Source organism: Nannobrachium achirus (genome assembly GCF_963921795.1).
Source record: "Nannobrachium achirus genome assembly, chromosome: 6".
In the NCBI taxonomy this organism is placed as follows: Eukaryota; Metazoa; Chordata; class Actinopteri; order Myctophiformes; family Myctophidae; genus Nannobrachium; species Nannobrachium achirus.
Genome location: NC_137815.1, coordinates 65,277,913 through 65,305,232, shown reverse-complemented (window position 1 = coordinate 65,305,232; position 27,320 = coordinate 65,277,913). Strand labels below are relative to the sequence as shown.

At 44.6% G+C, this 27,320-nt stretch overlaps 2 protein-coding genes across 2 annotated transcripts in view; both read right to left on the bottom strand.

Moving 5' to 3' along the window:
* The window catches only part of dlgap4b (discs, large homolog-associated protein 4b), a gene marked incomplete at both ends in the record, with an annotated part of 55,184 nt that extends 50,844 nt beyond the window's left edge, over positions 1 to 4,340 (bottom strand). The window contains 2 exons of the mRNA XM_080728411.1: positions 2,423 to 2,862; positions 3,533 to 4,340. Coding sequence (XP_080584537.1) covers positions 2,423 to 2,862; positions 3,533 to 4,340 — 1,248 coding nt within the window. The remainder of the gene's footprint in view (positions 1 to 2,422; positions 2,863 to 3,532) is intronic.
* Positions 1 to 27,320, bottom strand: part of LOC308287470 (aggrecan core protein-like) — a 269,467-nt gene that overhangs the window by 158,023 nt on the left and 84,124 nt on the right. The window lies entirely within an intron of this gene.

Genomic DNA, 27,320 nt, shown 5'->3' with positions numbered 1-27,320 from the left:
GGGGTCCGTGGCCAAATACATGTCATTTTGGGGGTCCTTCTTATGAAAAGGTTTGAGAACCACTGACATAGTAGTCTCTCAAGAACAGACTAACTGAGCTCCAGTTAAGCGAAAAGGACCTTTTCTTTGACGATGGCTGGCCAGATTGCTGACATAGACACATAGTTTTTTCCAAAAACCTTAAGAAGGATTCAAAAGACACTTATAGAATCAGGTCAAAATTCAAATTTTCATGATTTAAAAAAAATAGCAGATCGACAAGCTCGCAGCTGTGAGCTTGTATATCTGCTATTTTTCAATAGTTAAAGCATAAAATAATAATACACTCTAATGTGTACCCGTTCTAAATGGGTTAACACTTTGAGTACCTTAAAACGTCCCCAGGCGTCTTAACGTTTACCCCTTGTGGAGTGGCCAAGTCCCTGCTAAGACGCTGAGAGACTTACCTGGTTACCATGGTTACCAGGTAAACAGATGCCGCTGCTGCCGCTGGTGAGTGAAAAAAAGGCATATCCCATGTAGGGTGACCAGTCCAGATCCAAACTGTTCATTTGAGGGACAGAAGTATTGTTTATGTGGGACAATGTGGGACGGGCACATAGCAACTAGGCTATTTAGTTGCTATTAAATGCTTTGAGGTCATTTGATACTGCCTATCGTTTTGTTAGTAACCTGCTGTAGCCTAGGGGATATTTCTCATGATATTTTAACAGGCTTAAAAACATCTTGCAGGAAAAGAGACAATGAGAGAGATTTACAATGGAAAGCCAATTATTAGGAGGATATCCTAGTACCCTATAATGTATTCACGTGCAATGCTGTATATGTCCAGTGTGGTCCAGTATTAGCCTGACTGCAAGCGTCAGACTCTATCACACAGTCCAGTATAACTTGCTCACCTATCAACACCTGCACATTGATTATTACTGGAGCCTGCCAGTCTCAATGTGGGACAGGGTCTCAATTTGTGGACGGACGCCTGAAAGGTCATGGAAATGTGGGACTGCCCCACGCAAAGGGGGACATCTGGGATCATGGGATTCCCATGATGTAAAGCGGCCACGCGCTGCTATCGACTGTATTGCTCCATTCACATCCGTATTTCTGGCTCCGCTAAAATGGCTGTTTCTCTGTTGTTTTTCTCACCACTAATCACAATGGATTAATTTCCCTTATTTATGGACACCTCTGGCATCCATCGTGTTAAAGCAGTGGTTCCCAAACTTAACTTTCGGGTCGAGACCCAAAAGAGAGATTAGATGTTTGCCCAGGACCCAAACTAGCTGTAGCTTTATGGACGTTCCGACCGGAGCCCGAGGAAGGCTCCTTTCGAAGTGCCCGCTGCTCCTGGGTCATTAGATAAATAAGAGAGACCTAAAAGGACTTTATGTGAGTGCAAGGTAGTGGGTGTATGGCAGGGTTCCCCAAAATCTTCCCACCAACCCCATAAAAAAAAAACATTTTTCAACAAAATATTTTGAGGGTCCAGTGAAAGTTACAGATATGATGAGTGCTATATGAAACGTAAGCTTACCATAATCACAGTAATCCTTAATCATTTAAAGGGCTTTTGGAGAGAAATGAGACGGACACAGAGCACTGCAGAGGGAAGGTGTGTGTGTGTGTGTGTCTGTGTCTCCAGCTGATGCCAGTAAGTAGTTGACCCTCATTAATGGATCAAAGGAAGGCAATTATGTCTCTGCACTATCAACTGGCTGCTGTTATACAGATGCATACTTTTCAAGCAGACTGGTTAATTGGTTCTTAACTTATTTTGTTTCAACTTTAAGGAGTGCATTTGTCATAATAATTATAATAATTATGTTGTGGCCCTCGGCTTGGTACCCTAGACATAATTCGGCCCTTGGGGAAAACTAATAGAGGGTATGCGCGATTGCGCGTGACATCACTGTTGCTGGAAGTTATGTGGGAACACGCCTACTGAGTGGCAAAAAAATCATCTCTGTCATTGACAGCCCATACATCCAAACAGAAAAGTCCTATCTGATTGTATTAAACAAAGTTAACTCACCAACATTGCAGCTGTACTGAAAGCTTGAATTATCATCTTTCTATCTGCAGTTTTTGTTTCATAAAAAAAATCCACCATAGGCATGTTATGAGCTACTTTCTGTCAAGACATTCTGTGCAAGTTTTTATTTTTTCCAAGTGTCAGAGTTTGGAAGCACTCGTTTTCAACAACACAACATCCTGCTGCCTCCTGCATTATGTGCAATTTAGAAACAGGTGGTATGCAGGGCCGTTGAGTGATTTGCAACTAGCACTTCCAAACTCCAATGTTCCATGCTGCTCAATGTTTTGCCACTCAGTCTAGATTAGAGGGGCAGGTCCCAGTGGACGTGCATACCCTCTATTGGGGAACCCTGGTATGATATCTCACAACCACACGAGTCGTACTCACCCTTCGCCCCACCTGCAGGTAGTTGCAGGTCAGCTCCTGCTGGCAGGACTTGGAGGACTTGAGCATGGGCCTGTCCAGGGTGGCCGAGCCCCTGGAGATCACCTGCCTGGGATGGCCCATGGTCAGCGTGGACCAGGAGCTTCCCTTCATGGATTCATTGTCATTAATCATACTCATGCCTCCACCTCCTCCTCCTCCACCTCCACCTCCACCTCCTCCTCCACCACCACCACCACCACCGCCAGGTCCGGACAGAGCCGCCTGATACTTCATGTCGCTGTTGCTTTTGGAGGAGCTGATGGTGTTGTAGCCGCTGTGGACGTATCTGCCCTGCACGCCCTGAGTGTCCAGGCTGCCCGGGTGCCCCAGGGTCAGCATGGCCATGGGGTTGCGGTAGTTGCTCAGGTCGCTGCTGTCCAAGTCGTCCGAGCTCCAGTAGCCTGTGTGGTAGATTATATATATCGTCGTTGTCGGGTGGAAACCTTGTATGTCCAAAACCGTTTGTTTTTACTATTTATCATTTTTAAAATGATTTAAACTAGTGAAAACAGCCGATCTACAAGCACACAACGCCTCGCGGGTGCGAGGCGTTGTGTGCTTGTAGATCGGCTGTTTTCACTACTTTTGTGTGCCGGCCTTGAATGATGAAGCAGGGCTTTGCTTCACAAAAAACATACCAATTTGAAACTTGGAGATACAAGGTTTCTGCCTGACAGTGACGATATTATCATGATTGATTATGTGTGACATTATAGAGTAGATCATGTGTTCATTGATTATATTAATATCTAGTTCTTTCTTATGATACATCATTGATACGGGATAGCTTGTAAGAGTCTAGATGTCGCACTAGGACTGAGTAGCTATTGTTTTGGTAAAGCCTATCTTGTTATGGTACAGCTCGTCCCAGAGGCCTTGGAGCCACACAGTATAACTCTAGTGTCTGACCATTCTTCTTGGCAGAACTACTTTACCACACTGACCAGAGTGTTAAACTGTACTTCTGTCCATGATATCATGTTTACATAAATCATAACCACCACCACCTAATACATTGTCTTCTCTCCAAATTTTCTCATTGATTATTGATTGATATGAATTCCACCACACCTGACATGTTGGAGCGCGGCCGTCGTTTGGCCACGCCCTCCGACTTGGTACCCCGGTCTTTGCTCTTGGCTCTGCGCGTGTGCCTCCCGCCGTCGTCGGTGCCCGACGAGCCTCCGCCGCTCCCGGCGGAGCGCCCGTTGACGTTCCCCTTCATGTTGTGGCTCTCCATGGACTGGGACTTGGAGAAGAGCTTCTGCACCGAGTGCAGCATGTAGCGCATGCGTCCCGGGCTGTCCGTGCGCGGCTGTTTGCCGCCGGCCTCTCCCGACGTCCTCTGGAACTGCAGCGTGCTGAAGCCGTCTCGCCCGCTGGGCGGTAACTGCCGGTCCAGCTGTTCCAAAAGATTGGGCGGCAGCTGCTGCTGCTGGTTCTTAGACGCGTGGTGAGATATGGTAGCCGAGCCACTCGTGATCATCTGCGTCCGTCCGCCCATGCCCGCCATGCCCATACCCATGGACATAGAGGGCCCCATGGTCCCTGTAGATATCCCCCCGATGCTGTCCTCTGGCGGGGAGTAGTCGGACTGGTCGTAGGAGTTGTACTGGATCCTGGGGAAGGTGTTGCTGTTAGACATCTGGTTAAATGCCGCCTGCATGTATTCCTGTGGTATGGAGCCCGGTTGGGCCGAGGGGTAGTGGTGCTGCTGTTCCATCATGGCGCCGTAGTGCTCCATGGCGGGGTTCTGCATGTAGGAGTTGCGCGGCAAGGTGCTGGTCTGGTGGTGGGGGTAGAGGGCCTCCGCGGGGCCCATGTTTGGCTCACAGGATTCGGACAGGTGCCGGCTGCGGTTGGCCCCTAACCCCTTCATGGTGGCCAAGAGGGCCCAGCAGCCCCTCTAGAAGATTCCCTGGCCAGGGAGGGATGAATGGCCACTTTGTGGGGGACTCCTGGAGAGGCAGGGGGCAAGAGAGAGCAAGGAGAAATACATAAACCAAGAGGCTTAGACTGTGTCTTAACAACAGTGAAAACTGGGTGTGTACGCACAAACACACTCTCACACACACACACACACACACACACACACACACACACACACACACACACACACACACACACACACACACACACACACACACACACACACACACACACACACACACACACACACACACACACACACACACACACACACACAGAACAATGGTTGTCCGTTCATCCACACAAACAAACCCACTTATGAACAGAACAAGACTGAGAAGGAAATGGTTTCCACTGACTCCCACAGTAAACATGTGTTGAAATGCCGGACCGAGAGAACAACAACAACGTCTGGAACAATGTTGCGCTGTAGCTAAGCGAGCAGGTCAGGAAATGCATTGTGGGAAAATGAACAATGGCTGGCAAACCTCCACCACAACAGACAGATTTGCAGAGCTTGTTTCACTTGGCGTTGTTACCGTATGGCCATGAATAAATCATCCTCATGTGTCAATACACATGCCCCACAGATGTGCTTTGATGAATCAATGTCACACAAACGAAGAGAATATAATATGTGCATTACTGAAATAAGTGATTGTTAGTATCTCAAAGCAGATTCTGCTAACAGCAGAATCTGTCAGCACCACTGCCTTAAACGTGTAATGTTGTTGTTAGCAGGAATAAACAGAATAGCAGAAGCACCCAGGATAAAGTGGATAGAGATGGGATTTTATGGCTCGTTTGTGAGCTGGATCTCTGGGATCTGTTCCTTTCAAAGAACTGTTCAAAAGACTGTCTCATTTTAGTTACTAGTTACTTGATAGATTTTGAATAAAATTACAAATCACTTCGACCCTATAGGCCTATACATTTCGGCCATATATACATTTCTGCCATTAGAAAATAGACGATTTACAAGCTCACAATGCTTGTAGCTCTGCTATTTTCTAATAGCCTGAAAACTTGTGAAATGGGACATTCTGCATAATGAGTACTTTCTACTATTGGTACTTTAAGTACATTATGATACCAATACTTTTGTACTTTTACTCAACGTACATTTTGAATTCCAGACTTTTACTTAACAGAGTATTTCTGCATTTCAGTATTGATACTTTTACTTAAGTAAATAATTTACTCCCCCTCATCAAAAAAAGGAACGGCTCCCTATACTGCGAACCGGATCCCACCTCTAGAAGTGGATTAAGAAAGGGGAGGAGCCAAACAAAGTTTATGTTTCTACACAAAAAGTAGAGGCCCCCAGAGGCAAAAACAAAGGAAAAACTAATACTAAACTAATGGGTTCCCAGATTGAGTGACTGTTACAAGTGACACTGTCCTACTTCCATTCTAATCTATTCTCCTTTCACGTTACAGTACTTTAAATGTGTGTGATGTTATTCTCGTTTATCAAACACACGCACAAACGCGCGCACGCGCGCTCACACACACACACACACACACACACACACACACACACACACACACACACACACACACACACACACACACACACACACACACACACACACACACACACACACACACACACACACACACACACACACACACACACACACACACACACCGCATTTTAATACCAGTAAGACTCCCTAATCGGGAGATAAACGACTCAGGTCACATATACAAACTTTAGAAGGCAATCGTAGCCAATCAGGAGGGAATATGGGAAATGGGACAGATCCATGTTGATGACATGACTTTAGAGATACTGTGTACCGCTTTGCGTGATTTTAGGCCAAAATCAGTAGGAGCAGTGTCCCAAAATGTGTTTTGCAAAAATCGTCCTGATGGTGGCGCTAGAAGAGGGCCATGCGAGAAATGAAGGGGTGGAGGTTGTGAGTTGCCATCCAAGGAGTGTGTGTGCAAAGTTTGACGTGACGGACAGACGGCCAGCCGGTGGAGCTTTTCATAGCAAAATGAAGCCAGTAGATATAGAGTATGAGAACTAATCACTGCATCGCCTAGTGACTGGGGGGGGGGGGGGGATGGGATGGAATTATTCAGCGTGTGGTCTCTTTTCTCAGGCTTAAGATCAAACCTTTTCCGCCTTGGTTCTGCTCGGCTTTGATAGCTGCTGCTGTGGACGGCCTCTTGCTACACCCCACAGGTTATAGCTGCTACAGAACAGCCTAATCTCCGGGAGAGCCCTTACCTCCAGCTGGCAACTCTCTCTTCTCCTCAGCATTCCATCTGTCTCTCCTCCTCAGGCACGTGCACACATAGACATCAAAGGGGGCTCAAGCCCCTGCCCTTTTAACCATCTGTAAAAAGTTCCCTCTCCAGACCATGAATGCAGTTTTTACTATGATGAAAGAAATGCAAATGCCCTCTTTCCATGCCATACCTGAAGGCAGCATTCAAGAGAATTGCCTTGTCCAGACTCTCCTGAACTTGAATGCAGCATCTTATGTAGAAAGAATTACCCTTTCTGTGTAGAAATTATGAGTATGAGTGGTATAATGCACCGAAAAATAGCCGACCTCCGAGCTCACAACGTGTCGCGCTGCGACGCGTTGTGAGCTTGGAGGTCTGCTATTTTCGATATTTCCATCAAAAGGCCCTTTTAGAAATTTCAGCCCCTGCCTCTCCTAACATTCTCTGCATGTCCCTGCTCTCCACCTCCCACCCCCCCCCCCCCCCCCCTCTCTCTCTCTCTCTCTCTCTCTCTCTCTCTCTCTCTCTCTCTCTCTCTGTCTCTCTCACCCTGTTCACCTCCAGTGGGTATGCCTGGCACTGAACTCAATGCCCCTATGCCGACGGAGCATGGCTGGCCAAGAACGACAGGCAGACTGTCATTGTGATACCGCTAAAGAGGATTGGATCGGTGGGGGGAGAGTGTTGGCGGCCGCCCCCCCCTTCCGTTTTCCTCCACATGCTGTGTCAGTGCCCTGGCTGGCAAGGTGGCTGCGAGGGTACGCTATCACTATGAGGAGGGGAGAGGAGATGAGGAGAGACTAACATGTAAACATGGTTGACAGCTATATAGCTATGACATGCAACACAGGTCACCAGCCTGTGTGTGTGTGTGTGTGTGTGTGTGTGTGTGTGTGTGTGTGTGTGTGTGTGTGTGTGTGTGTGTGTGTGTGTTCTTGACCTTTCAAGTACATGCATGAGGACACAATAGAAGTGTTTTAATTTTTCTTTTTTTTCCCCTATTTTTATCCCTGCAAGATTTTGCAACCCATTTTTCCAATTTTTCAGTGCCAATTATCTAATGTAATCCTGGGCGCTACACTCCCTCTGCCAACCTGGGGAGACAACGGACTGACCTCATGCTTCCCTCTATGCATGAGCAGTCCAAGCCACATCTTTTCACCTGACAGGGGGGAGTTTCCCTGACTGGACGTAACGCGTGGAAGGAACACGTTATTCCAACCAGTTCCTTTCCCCTCCATCAGGCACCCCGGCTGGCCATAGAGACCAGGATTACTGCATGTTTTTGTGAGGGTACCCTAGGTGACACGGGGAGAACATGCAAACTCCACACAGAAAGGCCGTTTTGCCAACCCACAGCGTCCCCAGTGGGAATAGAACCCAGGACCTTCTAGCTGTGAGGTGACAGTGCTACTGACTGTGCCACCGTGCCCCCTGGACATAATAGAAGTGTCGTATCTATCCAACGGCAGCGGAGATTGGCCTTCAAAGACAGACAGGCAGACAGACTGACTCACAGGGGCGAAAACACAATCCTCCGCCTTTGGCCGTTTCGGCCTCCAGGCGAGGATAACAAGGCTCCATGAAATGGCTTCTGCATATCTATGGATCTGATTTATGAAGCTTGTGATTGTCATGTGAGTTAAACAGGGGGAGTGTCATATAATCTCAGAGAAGGAATACAAATCTATCAACCTGCACAATCTTCTGTGCATGCGTGCATTAGATTCAAAGTGCAATTGGAAAGCAGACTAAGACAGTGTTATAGGTATCGTCACAGCTGGGCAACTCCAAATGGCATCCAGTCAATAGTATTTGTAGCTACAGTCCTCTGATCAGGAGGAATCCCATTCACAGATAATGCATTCATTATAGTCTGTCCCTCCCTTCCTTATGACTTATGACTCTTCTCTATCCTGGCTTCCAAGCTGTGGAACATTACAACAACCTTCCCCCCCTCAGTAACGGCAGCAGATTCACGGCCCGTTTTCCGACAAAGAACCTACACACAACCGCTTTCTCTTTTTGAGTTTCACCATCTAATTGATACAAACTCTACTACCCCCACCCCTCCCCCCGCAGCTTCCTTGTGCCGTGATGACTGCTAAATTCTTAAAATGGTAAATTGTCTTGAAGAGAAAGACGTGAGTTACACCACACCACTGTGCTCACCTGTAGAGAGGTGAGAGCAGGCATGTGCACACATAGACATCAAAGGGGGCTTGAGCCCCTGCCCTTTTATCCGTCTGTAAAAAGTGCCCTCTCCAGACCATGAAGGCAGTTTTTACTATGGTGAAAGAAACGCCCCTCTTTCCATGCCATACCTGAAGGCAGCATTCAAGAGAATTGCCTTGTCCAAACTCTCCTGAACTTGAATGCAGCATCTTATATTGAAAGAATAATTGTCCTCTCTGTCTCTGCCCCTCTGTGTCAATCGAAAATAGCCGACCTCCAAGCTCGCGACGCGTTGTGAGCTTGGAGGTCTGCTATTTTCGATATTTTCACCAAAAGTGCCCTTTTAGAAATTTCAGCCCCTGCCTCTCTAAAATTCTCTGAACGTGCCTGGGTGAGAGCTATCATTCCATACAGAAATGAGGATAGGATAATTGCAGGCCCCCGTGCACTGCCAAAAAAACATTGAGTCAAATCATAGAACAGAGAACAATAATCGCTTTCTAGATCACGAACGGATTATGATCCAAAGATCCAAAATGAAGGTGTAACCAGGAGTAGATGAGACGCATAGTGATGGAGGACATCACACACAGAAATTAGGTTCTTGCTAAATTGCTCCCCTTAATTACGTGCCTCACATTTCATGTCGACACTATTAGCAGTCTGCAAGTGCAGACTAATTTAGTCTTATTAACCAGAGCCTCACGGAGTGTCATTTCCTCTGATAGGGTCAAATCCCTCTAAATCCCTTTCCACCACATTAGCTGGCTGTCTCATTGGCAGCCATGCCAATGATGCCATGACACTCAGGCTCAGCACAGCCACCTCACTGTGTCAGCAAGTAAGTATGGCTTAAACTGCTAGTGATAACCAGGACTTGTTATTAATAGAGACGACGTAGAAAGCTATATCTGATGGAAGCAAGGTTAGAGAAACACTTCACTGTCGATTACCGTGATACAATTACAGTAATTGGAATGGGTCTTTTCCTACTGGATGCACGCACACACACACACGCGCACGCATGCACGCACACACACACACACACACACACACACACACACACACACACACACACACACACACACACACACACACACACACACACACACACACACACACACCTTAGCTTATAGTAACATGTAGCACATACTGGTATTCTAGCACGTGTCATGCGCAAAAAGGTGCCATGTTAATTGACTTTCAATTAACATGGTTACTCCACACCACTGTGCTCACCTTTAGAGAGGTGAGAGCAGGCACGTGCACACAGATACATCAAAGGGGGCTTGAGCCCCTGCTCTTTTATCTGTCTGTAAAAAGTGCCCTCTCCAGACCATGAATGCAGTTTTTACTATGGTGAAAGAAACACAAATGCCCTCTTTCCATGCCATACCTGAAGGCAGCATTCAAGAGAATTGCCTCTCCTGAACTTGAATGCAGCATCTTATGTTGAAAGAATAATTGTCCTCTCTGTCAAGCATCGAAAATAGCCGACCTCCAAGCTCATGAACTTAGAGGTCTGCTATTTTCGATATTTTCACCAAAAGGCCCTTTTAGAAATTTCAGCCCCTGCCTCTCTAACATTCTCTGAACGTCCCTGGGTGAGAGCTATCATTCCATACAGAAGTGAGACATCTGAACATTTTGAAACGATCTGTTATGGTGGTGTTGTTGAGCTTGTATATCTACTATTTTCAGCGCACGTGTCATGCGCAAAAAGATGCCATGTTAATTGACTTCATCCTTCATCCTGGACAAACATTATTGTGTGAAGATCAAGGACAGTATATTCATCATGATATTCATGATATTCAATCTTTATTTCAGACTCAAGGTCCATATCACATATAATTATTGATTATTATAAATCACTATTGATTCGAACCACACGTGCCATCACTTATAAGCATGGCAAACATCTGGTAAGAGAGAGATACCAAGACCAGACGTTCAGACATAATAATTAAGCCCTTTGCACACAGGCGCGTTTATCCGCACAGATAAAACGGACAATTTCATTTTTTTAAAAGAAAACAATGATTCTCTACGACCTCATGCACACCGGATCCGAATTAACCGTGCGACGAGTGGCCGCGGGCGTGCGTTTTTTTCTCGATCGAACCCAGTTCGATCCGTGCGTCTTATGTCGCATGCGGTAAAAAACTCATCACTCCTTTAATGACTCCTTTTGGGATCCGCAGCGTCGATTCCGCACAGCTTTGCACACCAAATCCAATGAATTTTATTCATGCAGCAAACAAAAAAAAAAAGAAAAAACGCAACTGTCCTGTGTGCAAAGGGCTTTAAGCTACCTGCAAGACAAAAGGCATGTGTGTGTGTGTGTGTGTGTGTGTGTGTGTGTGTGTGTGTGTGTGTGTGTGTGTGTGTGTGTGTGTGTGTGTGTGTGTGTCGTTCGTGCGCTTATCTCCTGTTAGAAGCTTCTGGTGGTGGTAGCATATCCCTGCTTTGCGTACTGGGGAGCAGCCATCTGCTCTTCCAGTGGGGAAAGGGACATTTGGCACAAGTGTCCCCCCATTCTCACCCCTAACCAGCACTAGCCAGTGAGAGAGTTCACTCCTCTAACCAGAAGAGGGCGCTCATATCCAGTAGAAGCAGAAATGATGCCAATCAGTCTACATCTGTCCAGAAACATGTGTTGGCACCAACAACAGCTACACACAGACAGTTATGGGTCTGGTAGTCAAGTAGAGTAATTCATTGTTATTCTTTTTGGAGCGGTGAAAGCGCTCCCAATAGACAGGTATGTCCGTGGCTGGCTATGTGGCTGGCTGGCTGGCTGGCTGGCTGGGTATGTCTGTAGCCTGGCAATACCTTGAGTGGCCACACAAGTTAAAGGAGGGGCGCTGTTGTGCAGGCACAAACACACACACACACACACACGCACACACACACACACACACACACACACACACACACACACACAGATTCACCGCTCCACTTCGAACCGAGGTTTGATTTTTTATTTACTTTGGGCTTTAGTTGCATTTAGTTGTATTGAAATCATTTTTTTTTTCTCAAAATTATTATCCCACAATTTTGTAACCCATTTTTTCACCCAGTGCCAATTGCCTATGAAATCCTAGGCTCTGCTCTCCCTCTGCCGCGCCTGGGGAGACAACGGACTGACCTCATGCTTCCTTCTAAGCATGAGGAGTCCAAGTTGCTTCTTTTCACCTGACAGTGGAGATTTCCCTGGTATGGACGTAGCGTGTGGAAGGAACACGTTATTCCAACCAGTTCCTTTCCCCTCCATCAGGTGCCCTGGCTGGCCAGGGGGAGGCATATTATTGAGACCAGGATTACGTGCATGTTTTTGTGAGGGTATCAACCCTAGGAGACACAGGGAGAACATGCAAACTCCACACAGAAAGGCCCTATCGCCAACCCCACCTAGGGTGGCTAGGGTGTGGGCGCTGATGACGCGGAGGGAGGAACACGCCGCCAGTGCCCACAGCATCCCCCGGCGGGAATCGAACCCATGCAGGACCTTCTAGCTGTGAGGCGAAGCGCTAACCACTGCACCACCGTGCCCCCCTTGAAATCATTTTTCAATGAGAGTTAAGTTAACATCCATTATCCTGGGGCGGCGGAACATTGGCCAAAAAATAGCAGATCTACAAACTCTTGTGAACTTGTAGATCGGCTATTTTTTGGCAACGAGATTTGGTAGAGAGTGAAAAAAATACTGTATCAAGTACATAATCAGTTTTTTTTATTATGCTCAAAAAGGTAAGGTGGTCAAAAAGGTAAAAGGTGAATTGATCTCAGTGCATGACAGAGGATCATTTCACGATAAATTTAAATCTCCACGATACAATTATTGAGTGTTTTTTATCACAATAAACGATAACAACGAAATGATCCTCCCATCCCTAGTGGGAGTATACGTGTGAGAACATGGCAGTGGAGGGGGTCTGCGCCATGTGGTGTGAAGTAAGAAGCTTTGGTGACAAAAAGGAAAACCTGGTACCACGGACGTGCTGGCCATTGGGAAAAGCGGGACAACTCCTGAGCGGCCGGTTCATTCCTGGCCTGTCCAGGCCGGCCATTAGGAAAAAAATAAAAATAAAATTTCTGCCTTTGTTCCATTTTTGCCAACAAAGGCCGTCGCACAAAAGTAGTGAAAACAGCAGATCTACAAGCACACAACGCGAGGCGTTGTGTGCTTGTGGATCGGCTGTTTTCACTTGTTTAATTAATTTTTAAGTGATAAATACAAAACAAACGGTTTTGGACATACAAGGTTCCCACCCAAGAATGACAAAATATAACTCATGTAATTGGCCCACTGGCAAATCTTTGAGTAGCAGCAGCGCTATGGAGAGAGATCTCTCTATAGCACGCAATGAGGGCCTCTCCAACTCTTTATCCCGGGCTGAATCAGGGGCCCAGCACGTCCCTGCCTGGTACAACTTTGACAGAGTGCAACCGTGGAGACGTTGGAGAAGGTGAAGAGATAGAATCAGGGGTGTCGCACCAAAGTCTGGGCCCTGGGTACAAGGATTCACTCACATGTTATGCTTTAACTATTGAAAAATAGCAGATCTACAATCTCACAGCACGGCACCGAGTGCTGCGCTGCGAGCTCGTACTGTAGATCTGCTATTTTTGAAAAATCGTGAACATTTGTGCAAGTCTTTGGATATTTCAAATCCTAAGGTTTTTCAAACCTATGTTTCTATGTCAGTGGTGTTCAAACTTTTTCATGTGAAGGACCCCCCAAAATGTATTTGGCCACGGACCCCCATCTCGAAATATTTAGTTCCCCCCCCCCCCCCCAGAAGCAAAATCTGAGTTACAAATGTTTGCTTAAAAAATACATATATTAAAGATTTGCAAAAAGAATTCATGACTTTTCAAAAATAGCAGATCTAGAAGCTCGCAGCGCGGCAATCGGTGCCGCGCTGTGAGCTTGTAGATCTGCTATTTTTCAATAGTTAAAGTATAAAATAATGAAGGCCCCTCCACCTTGGGCCCTAGTGACTCAGTCCCACTTCCCCCCCTTGTGACGCCCCTGGATAGAGTGGTGATGGTTTCCGCGGCATGTGAAAATGAAAGCAATCTAAAGGGAAATCTGAAAGTGTGAAAATGTGTTATGAAATCATGCTCTGGGGAAGAAACAAGGAAGATAAGAGAGAAGGGGAAAGGGGGAAGGAGATGGAAAGATAACATGGGAGGAGAGAGACATCAGGGGTTGGGGAGGAGAACGTCTGGGACAGAGAAAGAAATCTCAGGCAAGCATCTGTGATTTTATATAAATTGTTCAGATAAAGTAGGCTATCGTCGTTGTCGGGTGAAAACCTTGTATGTCCAAAACCGTTCGTTTTGCATTTATCATTTTAAAGCTATACTATGGAAGTTGCTCAACTACTGGTCAGTAGCAGTATTGCTTTTTTCGGCCGTTTTTTGCCCGGAGTCGCCACGGACCACCAGAACGGGGCTGTGCGACCGCCGCAACCGCCTCGCAGATACGAATCCCTAGAGCCGTCTCCCGTCATTTTTAGACCAGGATTGGGGGAGATTCCTTCACCAGTGTAAACACTGTTGCTGACGGAAGCTACTTCCTGAAGAGACGGCAAGACGCGCTGTGATTGGCCGGTAGTGTATGATCGGCGCTGTGATTGGCCAACGTATATACAACGTATATGGATGATGCAGATGACGTGATTTTGCCGGGAAATCCGGTCCCCGGCCAGGATTATAGAAAACATATTTACAGTAGGCTTTAGGGGCTGAAATTAACGGAATCTTCCAATAAAGATTAGTTTTATTGGAAAAGTTACATAGTATGGCTTTAAAGTAGTGAAAACAGCCGATCTACAAGCACACAACGCCTCGCACTTTTGTGCGACGGCCTTGTATGATAAAGCAGGGCTTTACTTTGCGAAAGAACGTAAACATTTGAAACTTGGAGATACGAGGTTTCCACCCGACAACGACGATATAATAAGGGCAGTGGTGTAAAGCATCTAAGTACACTTACTCAAGTACTGTTAGAAATGTCAGCCCCTGCCTCTCAAACATTCTCAGCACGTCCCTGGAGCAGATTTTACACCAGTTCATACCATCAGTGAAATTGAGGTGCTATAATTAAACGCTGTCCCCTTAAAGGTGCAAGTGTGTAATTGACAGCAAATTGAAGCACAGTGAGGTGTTAGTATGCAATTTGATCAAATTGTTCCGGGAACTGAACAGGAGTAACACATGCAGGGACCTCTGCGTCCCCGACTGCTTATTTCATTTGGAATTTTCTACTACTGCTTGCCAAGGGGAGAATTTAATTTAATGGCCTCAGCTCAGAGTAAACAGTGCAGAGTACATGTACATGTACATAACTGTCAAATTACATCATATGTCCGCAAATATCACAGATGTCTGTACTAAGTGTTCAACTGAGAAAGGTACTTTATTTCACTGTATGTGGGAGTAAGATGCACATTTTCTGGAATGAAGTCATGAAGTGTCTGTCAGGAATCTTTAAAATCACAGTTCCACTAAGTGCTAAACTCTGTATACTTGGAATCTATCCAAAGAACTTTATACGGCCAGCAAAACTAACAAAAATCTTAGATTTTGGTCTTCTCCAAGCTAGAGGGGTGGTGGCATTATGCTGGAAAAACGTTGATGCCCCCACATTGAGAATGTGGCATCGAGAACTCATGAACTCTATTGGGCTGGAGAGACTGACTTATATAATTGGGGGTAGACAGAGCGACTTCGAACAGCTTTGGGAGGTATGTATGGGTGCTGTGGAGACACATACTTGAAAATAATGTGCATATTCACAATGGTAATGTAAGGTTAAGGAGAAGAGGAAAAGAAAAGGGGAAAAAAAAGAAAATTATCTGAATTGGTTTTTTTTCTTTTCTTTTTTTTTGGTATTTCATTTTTTTATTTTTTTTATTTTTGTAAACAAGGTGACTTTTAATGGGCATGTGCAGGGGGTAGGCTGTGTGTGGGGGGGGGGTGAGTGAATGGGTGTGAGTGTATGTATTAAAAAAGAGAAGAAAAAAAAAAAGAAAAAAAAGTGAATTTACATGTTTGTACGAGCTTTCAAATATTTGCGAGTGTCTTCATTTATAACGAAACCGCGCATTTGTCTGAGCGTGTGAGTGTTTGTATGTGTGTGTGTGTGTGTGTGTGTGTGTGTGTGTGTGTGTGTGTGTGTGTGTGTGTGTGTGTGTGTGTGTGTGTGTGTGTGTGTGTGTGTGTGTGTGTGTGTGTGTGTGTGTGTGTGTGTGTGTGTCTGTCTATGACAGAGGAAGGCTAACCTTGTCCTAATTACACTCTATCTATTTCATGGGTGCTGCTGTGCTCTGGCCTATTTCCACTGCTATAAATTTACCACTCTCTCCTCTGGTTGTGATGGATGGCTCACTCATTTTAGCCCAATCTCGGAAGACTTGCGAGCCAGAAAGGAAGTCACTGAAAGATGGAGGCCCTGCTTTACCGTGGTAGGGGGGGGTGGAACTTTCCATGACCTCAAAAAACTGTTTATGCTTCTGGTAAGTTTGGTACGCTACAGATGCAGGCTACCGCTACGGTTTATGGGTTGCAGGGGCGTCACAAGGGGGGGGGGGGGGGGGGGGGAGTGGGACTGAGTTACCAGGGCCCAAGATGGAGGGGGCCTTCATTATTTTATGCTTTAGCCATTGAAAAATAGCAGATATACAAGCTCACAGCGCGGCACCGAGTGCCGCGCTGCGAGCTCGTAGATCTGCTATTTTTGAAAAGTCGTGAAAATGTGTGCAAATCTTTGAATATATGTATTTTTTAAGCAGACATTTGTAACTCAGATTTTGCTTCTGGGGGGTCCCTGGAACTAAATATTTTGAGATGGGGGTCCGTAGTCAAATACATATCATTTTGGGGGTCCTTGACATGAAAACAATTAAGCACCACTGACATAGAAACATAGGTTTTTCAGAAAAACGTAGAAGAAAAACTCGCGGCACTCGTGAGCTTGTGTATCTGCTATTTGTCAACAGTTAAAGTATAGGGCCCAGAAGGTGCGACACCCCTGTTGGTACGTTACAGATGCAGGCAATGTTCCCTCTAATTTTTTTTCGGTCTGAGCAAACACTCCAACCTTCTGAGCACAACTTGAGCACTGATGAGCAAATATGTCGAGTGCACGAGTGTATACTGCGTCAGTGCGTCAAGTCATGTCAAGTTATGGCTTATTCAAATTTAATTACAGAATAAGTAATAGCGGTTCGACTACTGCTAATAAACTGTGGGCTACTATAGGACAGTTAAATTTAAAAAGACAGGGGAAAAAGGGTTTTATATCCATTATTATTCAGTATTAGGCCTACAGACTGATTTCCCCCCTTGGGATAATAAATCTATCTATCTTATATAGTATATACACATGATGACAACATGTTGTGTAAATACAATACAAACAATGGGCCTAAATATGAGTCAAAATAACAATACATTGACATATTGACATTGACACATCTAAAGAAGTGTCATTATTATGAATAAAATACAGTCCAAAAGCACTATGTGTAGCCTACTGTATGTGCCAAAGTGCCAATGTAAGCATGCATGCGAAAATTTGGTATAGGCCTACCATTTCACACTCAATTTAAATGAACACTGGCTTTTGACCTTGTAGATTGCTTTCCCAAAAATTAAATCATATAATATGACCTAAGCTAGCCCATAACCTTACAGAGAGGTGGACTCTCTCCCTAACCCTAACCCAATTTATATATTTTTTATAAAATCAACAAATTAATTTAACTCTGTGGGGTTCCATTTGTACACTCTGAGTTACATAAGGGTCCATTTGGTTCCTAACTTTTGCTGGGGACCCCTGGAACTACCTCAAGATCCCCGGGGGTCCCCAGACCCAATTTGGGACCAATGCTTTACAGGACTGGAGTTATTTTTGTTACTGTAACTCGTCGTGAAGGTGAGACGCTGGCAAGCTCTCAGCTCCAGAGAAACATTGCAGTTTATATAGTTCATACCTGGATGCTGGATGGAGGAGTATAGTGTGTACTGTAGGTCTAATCTCTGCTGTGCACAGGCGGGGGATTTCTTTATGAAACTGCACATTACCAACCATGGTCCTCTTAGCTTCTGATACGCGAAGCAAAGCACATGCGTTTGTTTTGTTTTGGTAGCCTGCCCTACAGCCACGCTGTTGCTAACGTTAATGAACACATAGAAGATGTAACTGAGAAGGTTTTATGACGGCAATAAAACAATTTAGTCCGAAGAAGTCTCTGTTTACCACACGTGCCTGCGTGCATGTGTGTGTGTGTGAGAGAGAGAGAGATAGAGAGAGAGGAGGGGGGGAGGCGAGCGAGAATCCAGTCAAGACGGAGACAGAGCGAGAGCGAGAGAATTTGGCGAGGGGGGGGGAGGCAGCCGAGAGAGAGAGAGAGAGAGAGAGAGAGAGAGAGAGAGAGAGAGAGAGAGAGAGAGAGACCTAGCGTTGCCTATGTTAAGCATATGCAGGCAGACAGAGTCTGTACACAAAATAATCAACTGCTGCGTTTCACAAATCTATTGGTGTTAATCTGCCGTGCGCTACAAAGATTTGTCGTGCGCGACAGCGTCCTGAGTTGTGCGCGGGCGCGCATGCGCGCAGCTTAGAGGGAACATTGGATGCAGGCTATCGCTATACGGTTTATATGGGCTGTGCAGTGGCGAGGAGGAAAGGTCATTGTCGCCGTCAATACCCTGACCATGAAATGTTGATTTATTTGGCTCACAGCAGAATGACAGGATGCAGGTTAATCTCTTAAACCCTATACTTAGTCGACCGGTGTCCACTCCAGGGCTCTCTGTACTCGCTCCGCTGCTTTTTCCGATCTATACAGCAAATCGTTTTGCAGAAAATTACAGATCTACAAACGTGTCGCTGTGAGTTTGAATTTTCTGTGAATGTTTGCCCCAGAATAGGGACACTATGGTTCATGTAGTTAAAAAATCGAACCTCTGTTCGAAGTGGAGCTGTGTGTGTGTGTGTGTGTGTGTGTGTGTGTGTGTGTGTGTGTGTGTGTGTGTGTATTGCAGTTGATGCTCAGGGCAGGCTAGACTCAACAGCACCTCTCTGGTCACCCAGGGTTACTACATACAGGCTACATACAGACCCACAGACCCACCCACATACCTACACACACGGCCACGTATAGGGAGCTTGTGTTCCACACAGCTCCAAAAAACACACTCCAGGGGGCCTACTGTTCCAGGCGCATACCACTTAGGCATTGATGCCTGACGGCGTCGCCGGTTCGATTCCCAATCCGGACGACCTTTGACGCATGTCACTCCCAGTCTCCCCCCATTTCCCATCAGTTTACTTTCCTATCAAATAAAGGCATAAAAGCCCCAAAACAAATATTACAAAAAAAATTAAAAAAATAAAGTGGGGTTGGCCTTTCTGTGTGGAGTGTCCATGTTCTCCCCGTGACCCCTGGTTAGCCTGATGGAGTGGAAAGGAACTGGTTGGAATGACGTGTTCCTTCCACACGCTACGTCCTATATCACACAGAAAAATAATGGTTCTTAAATGGTTCTTTAAAAGGCTATATGGTTCTTTGAAGAACCATCGCCTACTAAAGAACCATTTTATTTAGCAAATGGTTCTTCAGATTCCTCATATGGTTCTTTGGGATTTAAAAGGTTCTTAGGCCTATATGGAGGTTACAGTATGTATTTTGCAAATGTAAATTATAACCTACATATTAAAACAATTACAATTTTCAATGTAGGCATTTGGCAGATGCAGAGATGGAAAGATTTATAAAAAACAATATCCTATATTAAAATTGTTTTAAAGGAGGACCTTTTAGCCAGCCGGCAGGCTTATCTCTGATGTCACTGACTCAGCCGTAACCATACAGCTACACCCAAATATGAAGTGTATCTAACCTAAATGTGTTGTCATGGCATCAGGTGCAAACAAATCAGTCTGCTCCATATGGGTACAAAGGTAGCATGCCCATATATGGATATATATGACATCAGGGATATAAAAGGGATTGACAGATACAGAGATCTCCATATATGGGCATGGCTTGGTGGCGCAACATAAGTGTGAGCATGCCCAAACCATATTATGTGGGGCACAGCAGTTGCGGTCATTTTGCTGTCATAAAGATTTCTGAAAATATGCATATAAATTATTATAAACCTGGAACCAGAAGACATCCAGTCCTGGTGAATCATGACCATAAAACATCTTATTCTGTCAAAACATATTTGAAAAACACCCAAAAATGGGTATTTATTAAATATGTAGGCTAATATAATTGTATATAATACATAACATATAACATATTTTTTCAAATAGGCCTGTCTAGAATCTAATGTTTTAGGCTATTGGTGAATCATGACCAAACTAAAACCTGTTGTCCCTTTGGGCATAGCATTACAGTTATTCTCTCTCTCTCTCTCTCTCTCTCTCTCTCTCTCTCTCTCTCTCTCTCTCTCTCTCTCTCGCACGCACACGCACACGCACGCGCACGCACGCACGCACACACACACACACACACACACACACACACACACACACACACACACACACAAGCGGGCCAGCATTATGTCGGCCCCGCCCACTTTTTCCTTCTATGCTGCGTCACATCTCCGTTGAAACTGGAGTTTTATTTAGCTATTAGTTTGGCATCTCCATCCTTCAACATTTCCTTCATTCTGGAAGAAAGGTAAGGTTTTTTCGACTTTGGACATGTTTTAGTTGACGTTAGAATGTTCCACTGCCATCATAACGAGCAGTAGTTACATGTGTTTGTTGTGACAGCCTGGAGCCAGGGCAGAGGGAAGAGACAATACTGTTGGTTAGCTGTTAGCTGCAGCTGCTAATTCAATTGACTGTTAGCTGAAAGCTAAGAAAGAAGGCATGTAGTTGAACATTTGATGTAAACTAGCTTAAAAGTCAAGTTTAGTAAAGTTGTTGAAGGCATTTTGAGTAATGTGCGGTCTGTGTTATTTAAATGACAGGTCATTGTGTTTAAAAAGAGGGGGAAATTGACTCAGTTGAGCTCTGTATTTCTCTGTATCCAGAACGTGTGAAGAGATTTGCTGGCAGCAAATGAAGACAAAATGGGCTGTGAGAAAGCAAAGTAAGTTATCCTGTGTGTGTGTGTGTGTGTGTGTGTGTGTGTGTGTGTGTGTGTGTGTGTGTGTGTGTGTGTGTGTGTGTGACAATTGCATGTGTGCAATGACACATCCACACAAGATAATGGCACAAAATAATTAAATGTCAGTAATATGGAAAATTCTGTGTTTTTAGATTATAATTTATGTAGGCCTATGTTTTATATTAATGGTGAAATCGATGTTTGACAAGTATTGGACTAATGTTAAATATAAACATTTTGTTGACCCTACTGTACATTAAACTTCATTTAATTGGTCCTCACTAATGTTCATGATAAAATAACAAAATTCATAGAACTCCGTCTACCAGTGACATCATCGATGGGGAATCAAAACAAATAGAAACTAGGCTTTCTATTCTTGAAAAGTTGCAATGTTATAATGGAAGCCATTGTTTTCACTATAATAAAAATATTTAAAATATAAAATAAAAAGAATCTTCCAATCGATGTCATTGGTAGATGGATTTCTGAACTTCCCACAGCCCTCCTATGAGACACAGAGTAGAGACAAAATTGCGAGCATTAATGAAGATGGGTTGAAAAGTGGGTCATCATCATCAAGTGGTAATTAAGGTTTATGCAGTTACAGTATAAGATGACTTAAAAGGTTTATACAATTCTGTAAATGTAATTTACATTTTAAAAGAATGAATGCAGCATTTTTTCTTTTTTAAATCATTTCAAGAGTAGCTGCCGCTGCCAGGAAGGGTTCTGAGGTCAGCACTGTAAGCTGGGAAAGGCCACCGCCATCAGCATGTGTCTGCTGGTATTCTATGGTAAGTGGAGGAAGGGGTCACTGTGTCCGCACTGAAATTACTCAGTATTGCAAATGTAACCAAACTAGAGGTTCTGCTAGTATCTAGTAACTAGTAGCAAAGGCCCTCACATTCAGTAGGCAACGCTATCGACTATATATAGCTCTGAACACAGCACCACCAGTTCTTCAGTAAAAGATTAAAGCCAGGTACTTGGAAATATCCTCATCTTTGGTTTTGAACTGCTGTTATTCTGGTTTACTTTATCCCCAGCATCATGCAGGCACTATCCTTTTGCACATACTGTCTTTTACCCACAATAATTGTGTGTGTGCATGTGTGTGTTGCAGCTGTATTGGTAGCAGTGACCGTATGGAACCAGAAAGGCAGTCGTCCCTGCTGAGCACGAGAGCTGGGAGGATATCAGACAAAACAACCTCGACTACAACGTTCTGTATACAAAAGGTACTGGCATAAAAGTAAAAAATTCAGAATCATATAAAGTATTTGTATCATGATGTTGGATAAGGGACACACTAGACCCCAAAAGGGCTGAGAAACTGCACTAGATGCATTGAAATCAGATTGGAGCAATCTGTTTCCTCAATTGTAATTCTAAGTGTAAACACTAACAGGATAATAAATGCACTAATTGTGCATGCACACATACATCTTTTTGGCCCCAGAAAGAGAAAGTGAACATTTAGAACAGTAAGACTAGGAGGTGCTGTTATTCCTATCGTCTATCATCCACACAAACCTACCGCTAACCATTTTCCATTTTGTATGAAAAGGATAGACTTAACTATCTTAAATGTGACTAACTGAACCTCCCCCTTCTTCAGAACGCGTACGACAGTGTCCCCTGTGCTCCAGCCTGTCCCAGTCGTCCGCTTATCAAGTCCTCCCATGGCTCCTAGGAGGATGTGCACCCGGCTGGCTTCTCCTGCAGCAGCTTGGGTGCCCTGTACCTCAGCATTCCCCACCACCATCACCACACGGCAAACAGAAGCTGCACTAGCTGCTTACGACGCCAACGAAACTGGCCACGGCACGAGCGGAGACGTGAACGACGCCGGCTACGTGGATGTCGCCCAGGCAGGACGGCAGTCCCACGTCGACTTCAAGAGCTATGTGGCGCGCTTCAGCAGTGTTGGGATTGGAAATCTCATCAAAGATGATACACAACCAACAGTCAGTGACTTGTCCCTTCAAGAACTTCCAGTGAACTTGCAGGCTCATTTTAAGAACTTGGAGGTACCCATTGCTGTTGATGAGAAGCTCTGTAAGAGTAAACACATTGTTTTGAACTCTGCCAAGTATGCGGCTGGAGCCTGTATGAGGTGGACTTGCTTTGTATTCTTCTTTTTTACTTGCACAGCACTTAAGAGATTTAAATGTTTTGAAACTGTTGTACTGATGTTGAATTTTGATTAAATGATGATTTGATTAAATTCAAAGAGTTATAACTAATCTCGTGTTCATCTTTTCCTACAAATCTGATAGTGTAGTGAAACATTTAATACCCTAAGACCCACTTTTTTAGCTGAAAAAGATTTTTTTAGCTGAAGAACCATTTTTTAGCTGAAGAACCATTATAAAGTTCATTTTCCAAAAGGTTCTTCAGAGAACCATTTTTTGACATGGTTCTTTGAGGAACCAGAAATGGTTCCTCAAAGAACCATTTTTTAATGGTTCTTTGAAGCACCTTTAATGGTTCTTTATCGAACCATTAGAATAAATGGTTCTTTAAAGAACCTTGGTGAAAAAGGTTCTTTGTGGAACCAAAAATGGTTCTTCTATGGAATCGCTCTGAAGAACCATTTTTGGTTCCAGTTGGAACCTTTTTTTTTCTGTGTGTACTGGGGAAAATCCCTGCTGTCAGGTGATAAGAAGCGGCCTGCTCACTCCTCGTGCATTGAAGGAAGCATGAGCTCAGTTCGGGGCTCTCCCCTAGGTTGGCAGAGGGACAGTAGCGCCCAGACAATAGCTTCGGCAATTGGCACTGGGTGAGAAATGGGTTACAAAATATTGTGATAAAAATGTAAAAAGTAAAAAGAAAACATTAAATAGTGATAATAATAATAATGAAGTGACGACAGAGCAGATGCTGTGTGGCAAAGTTCTGAGTCTTAACTTCATTTCTTCTCCGTTTGGCAGACTGCAGATGATTGTCTCAGCGCAGGATTGGATAATCATAAAATGATGACTTTGTCGTTTGCCGTGCATGGGACAGTTATTAAACCCATGATGTAGCATTTGCATTGCACGAGTCAGCAAAGCAGGTGATGCTACGGGATAACCTTTCTCAGGAACTGGAAGAAAGAAATGGCAGATTTTTATAATCCGCCATTCTATTAAGTCCTCTAGTGAGGTGATAGAAAATGCGTTTTTCTTCCACTATTTCTGAATCAGTTTTCTGAGACCCGGTAATCATTTTTCATATTCACTGTTTGTTAAAGGGGCCCCACCATGTTTTTCAAAATTCATATTTTATATAGATATTGGTCCATAATACGGTTTTATACAGGTTTTAGCCTAAACAACCACTCGGATATTGAAATGTCATGTTCTGTCCGTCTCTAATTCCAAGCCATTTCAGATGCAATACCAAAATGTCCTTTGTTGGCAACGGGGTGCTGTCTTTGGGCTAAAATTGGAATGATACAGAGAAGATTAACATGGTACCACGATGAGAACCATGTAGAGTCAATACATTCAAGCCAATGTTAGTACCACTTTACCTCATGGTTCCACCTCATATGTATAGTCTCAATAGAATATAGCCTCCCAAAAAGTACCGCCCCCTTCTCTAGGGGGCCCAATAGGAAATGAGCCCCTTTGTGACATAAACAAGGGCCTGTGACATAAACAAGGGCCCGATTTCAAAAGAGTACCGTTCAGACACGCCCATTCAGAAAATCACTGAAATGAAAGGCAACGCTTAGAGTTAATGAATTGTTGTTATTTTTTGGCTGGGAAGACAAAAAAACAAGAAACTAGATTGGCATCCAGGGAGTGTGTGTGCTCACTTTGGCAGCGTCCGGGCCAACGGCGACTGAGATTAGGTGCTCACAAACTGCGAGGACGCACGGACGCACGCACGGACGCACGCACGGACGGACGCACGGACGGACACACGGACGGAGGGGAAAACATACTCTCCCTCAGCCTTCGGCTGGTGGAGACAATAAATGAAAATGTTGAAATTCATGGTGGGACCCCTTTAACCACTTGAAACCTAGCTTTTGTAACATCCCTATTGATTGACACATTGTAGAAGGGAAGAAGTGCAAATAGAGAGCCGACCCGATCAAGTGTTAGCTTTTAATACAGAGGGTTTGAGTGGTTTAAAGGCTTACTGTCTTGTTATCATGTGTACTAGACTGTGTAATGGCCTGTCTTGTGACAAACATTGACACAAGGTTGTTGTTTACCCTTGGCCTTGAATATATTATAGAATTGAAACGCACTGGCATGCAGGCCTGATATTTATTGTTTTAAGCTTGGCAGCACACAAGATACTGTAACCCTCAGCCCCTTTTTTAGACTCACTGGGACAGGCTTGGCATGAAGGCAAAAGTGAACTCCGCTGAGCAAAACTAGTCATAGGACCAGGAATCCTACCTTCTATCTATAAATGAAAGGAATCTCTGTATGTAGTCTGTGACACACCCTCCTGACAACACTGAAAGCAGCAATACCAGAAGCCAAACAAACAGCCCACTCAGACCAAACATGTTCCGGTCCAAAGGGAATGCCATGCCATGAATAGGCACAGCACTACTTTGTAGTTGTATGCTAGTCTACCACATAGCTATAAACACACAGCAAAATCTAGATATTAGTTTACTCTCAGAGGGTAGAAATGGACCCTTTTGGGCACTGTAATAGACTGTCAATAAGCTACTTCAATCCCACTCAATCAGGTTGTGCGCTTATATCACTCACATACTGTAATAGCTAGTGCAGTATGAAGAACTGCACGTTTGGACTCTACAAAGATAGTGGTTAGCTGCTGGCATAGGCGATTCTAGCCTCTTCCAGCAGGGGGTGCACGACCTCTATTACCTCATGCGCGCGTGCAAAAATTGCGGATATTAGCGGTTTTGTAATGTTGTTTTAGCGGATTTCTGCAGTTAATTTTGTACCCAAATGTAACACAATATAAACAAAAAAAAGTGTAAAACAGGTGCTTCTTTTTCTAGACACCATATGTCTATCTATAGGATTTATTTACTTATTTTGCAGACAGAGGCAGCACAGCCAGGACATATAAAGCCAAACATCAAGTTAATCATCATTCATCAAGCAATCAAGCAGTCATTTACAGTGTCAAATAAGCATTTCACAAAAACAAATAGTAGACACATCCTTATTACACAATGAACTGCAGCCTCCGGGTTTTGGCACTTGCAAACCTTTCAATTATTTTCTGCACTTTAATTTCGTGTATTTTCTCAATCTGTAAAATGCCTATATCTGACACTCTTTTATCAGTCATGGTTGTCCGTAAATACGTTTTTAGTTGTCTCAAAGTAGAGAAACTGCGCTCATAACATAATAGACTATGCACTTGGAGGGAGTACAACAGCATTGTGTAAACAGAGATGTGTCTTTATGTACCTGTCCTCCTGAAAGCTTGCTCGGCGTTCTCAGAACCAAAGGCCCGACATGGAAAGCAGAACGCCCGGTCATGGCGCAGTGGCGCACGCTATACTCCAGCCAGGCAAAATCTTTAAACCACTCCTTTCTGAATTTGCGTTGTTTTTCGCCAGCGGCCTTTAATGGACATTCTACATCTTCTGGCTGATATGGACCCAAAGCCAAAAACTGCTTGGCTTTATCCGGGCCATGGCAAGGGTCTCTTTCATGAACAAAGTTGGCTTCATTTGGCTCCTCTGGGTCTGGGCCTGGGGTAACAACAGTTGAGTCTGGAGTGGGGCTTGCTTGCTGTGGAGGAACCGGGGCCTCGGTCTCCGGCAACGGCGAGCCTTCCACAGTGATGTCGGTGGCTGGATCACTGCTGCTGCAAGCTCCGTCCACCTCCTCTGGTTCACGTTCATTAGCATTACTGTCAGTGTCGAGTGAACCCGTGTTCACATTTCCTGATGATGAATTATCGGTTGTGGCACTGGGTTTGCTCTTTTTTATAAAGAATTGGTCAATTGTCTTTGTATTTATAGTTCGTTTCGCCATTATTGCTGCTCTGCTGCTGTATCCATATTGTTTTAGGCGGGCGGAAACAGATAAGGAAATCACGAAATTGTGGGTCATCATATCAGAGAGTCACACAGCCGGCCAGCACAGGTGTCAATCTCACAGCCCACCCACAGTGCCTGCCAAGTCTGCCAACAGCGCCGTCGCCAAGCAAGCTGATAGGTCTTACATTGCAAGCAAGCAAGCTGAAATACTTGCCCCTCCACCTCTCTTTTTGCGCACATTTTACAAATCACGATCACTGTTTTATTTAATAATTATAAAATAAAGTTACATTACAAAAAAAAAAAAAAATTAAAATGGCCGCCTGGCGGCCAGGGGGTGCACGTGCACCCTAGGACACCCCTTAAAATCGCCTATGGCTGCTGGAAT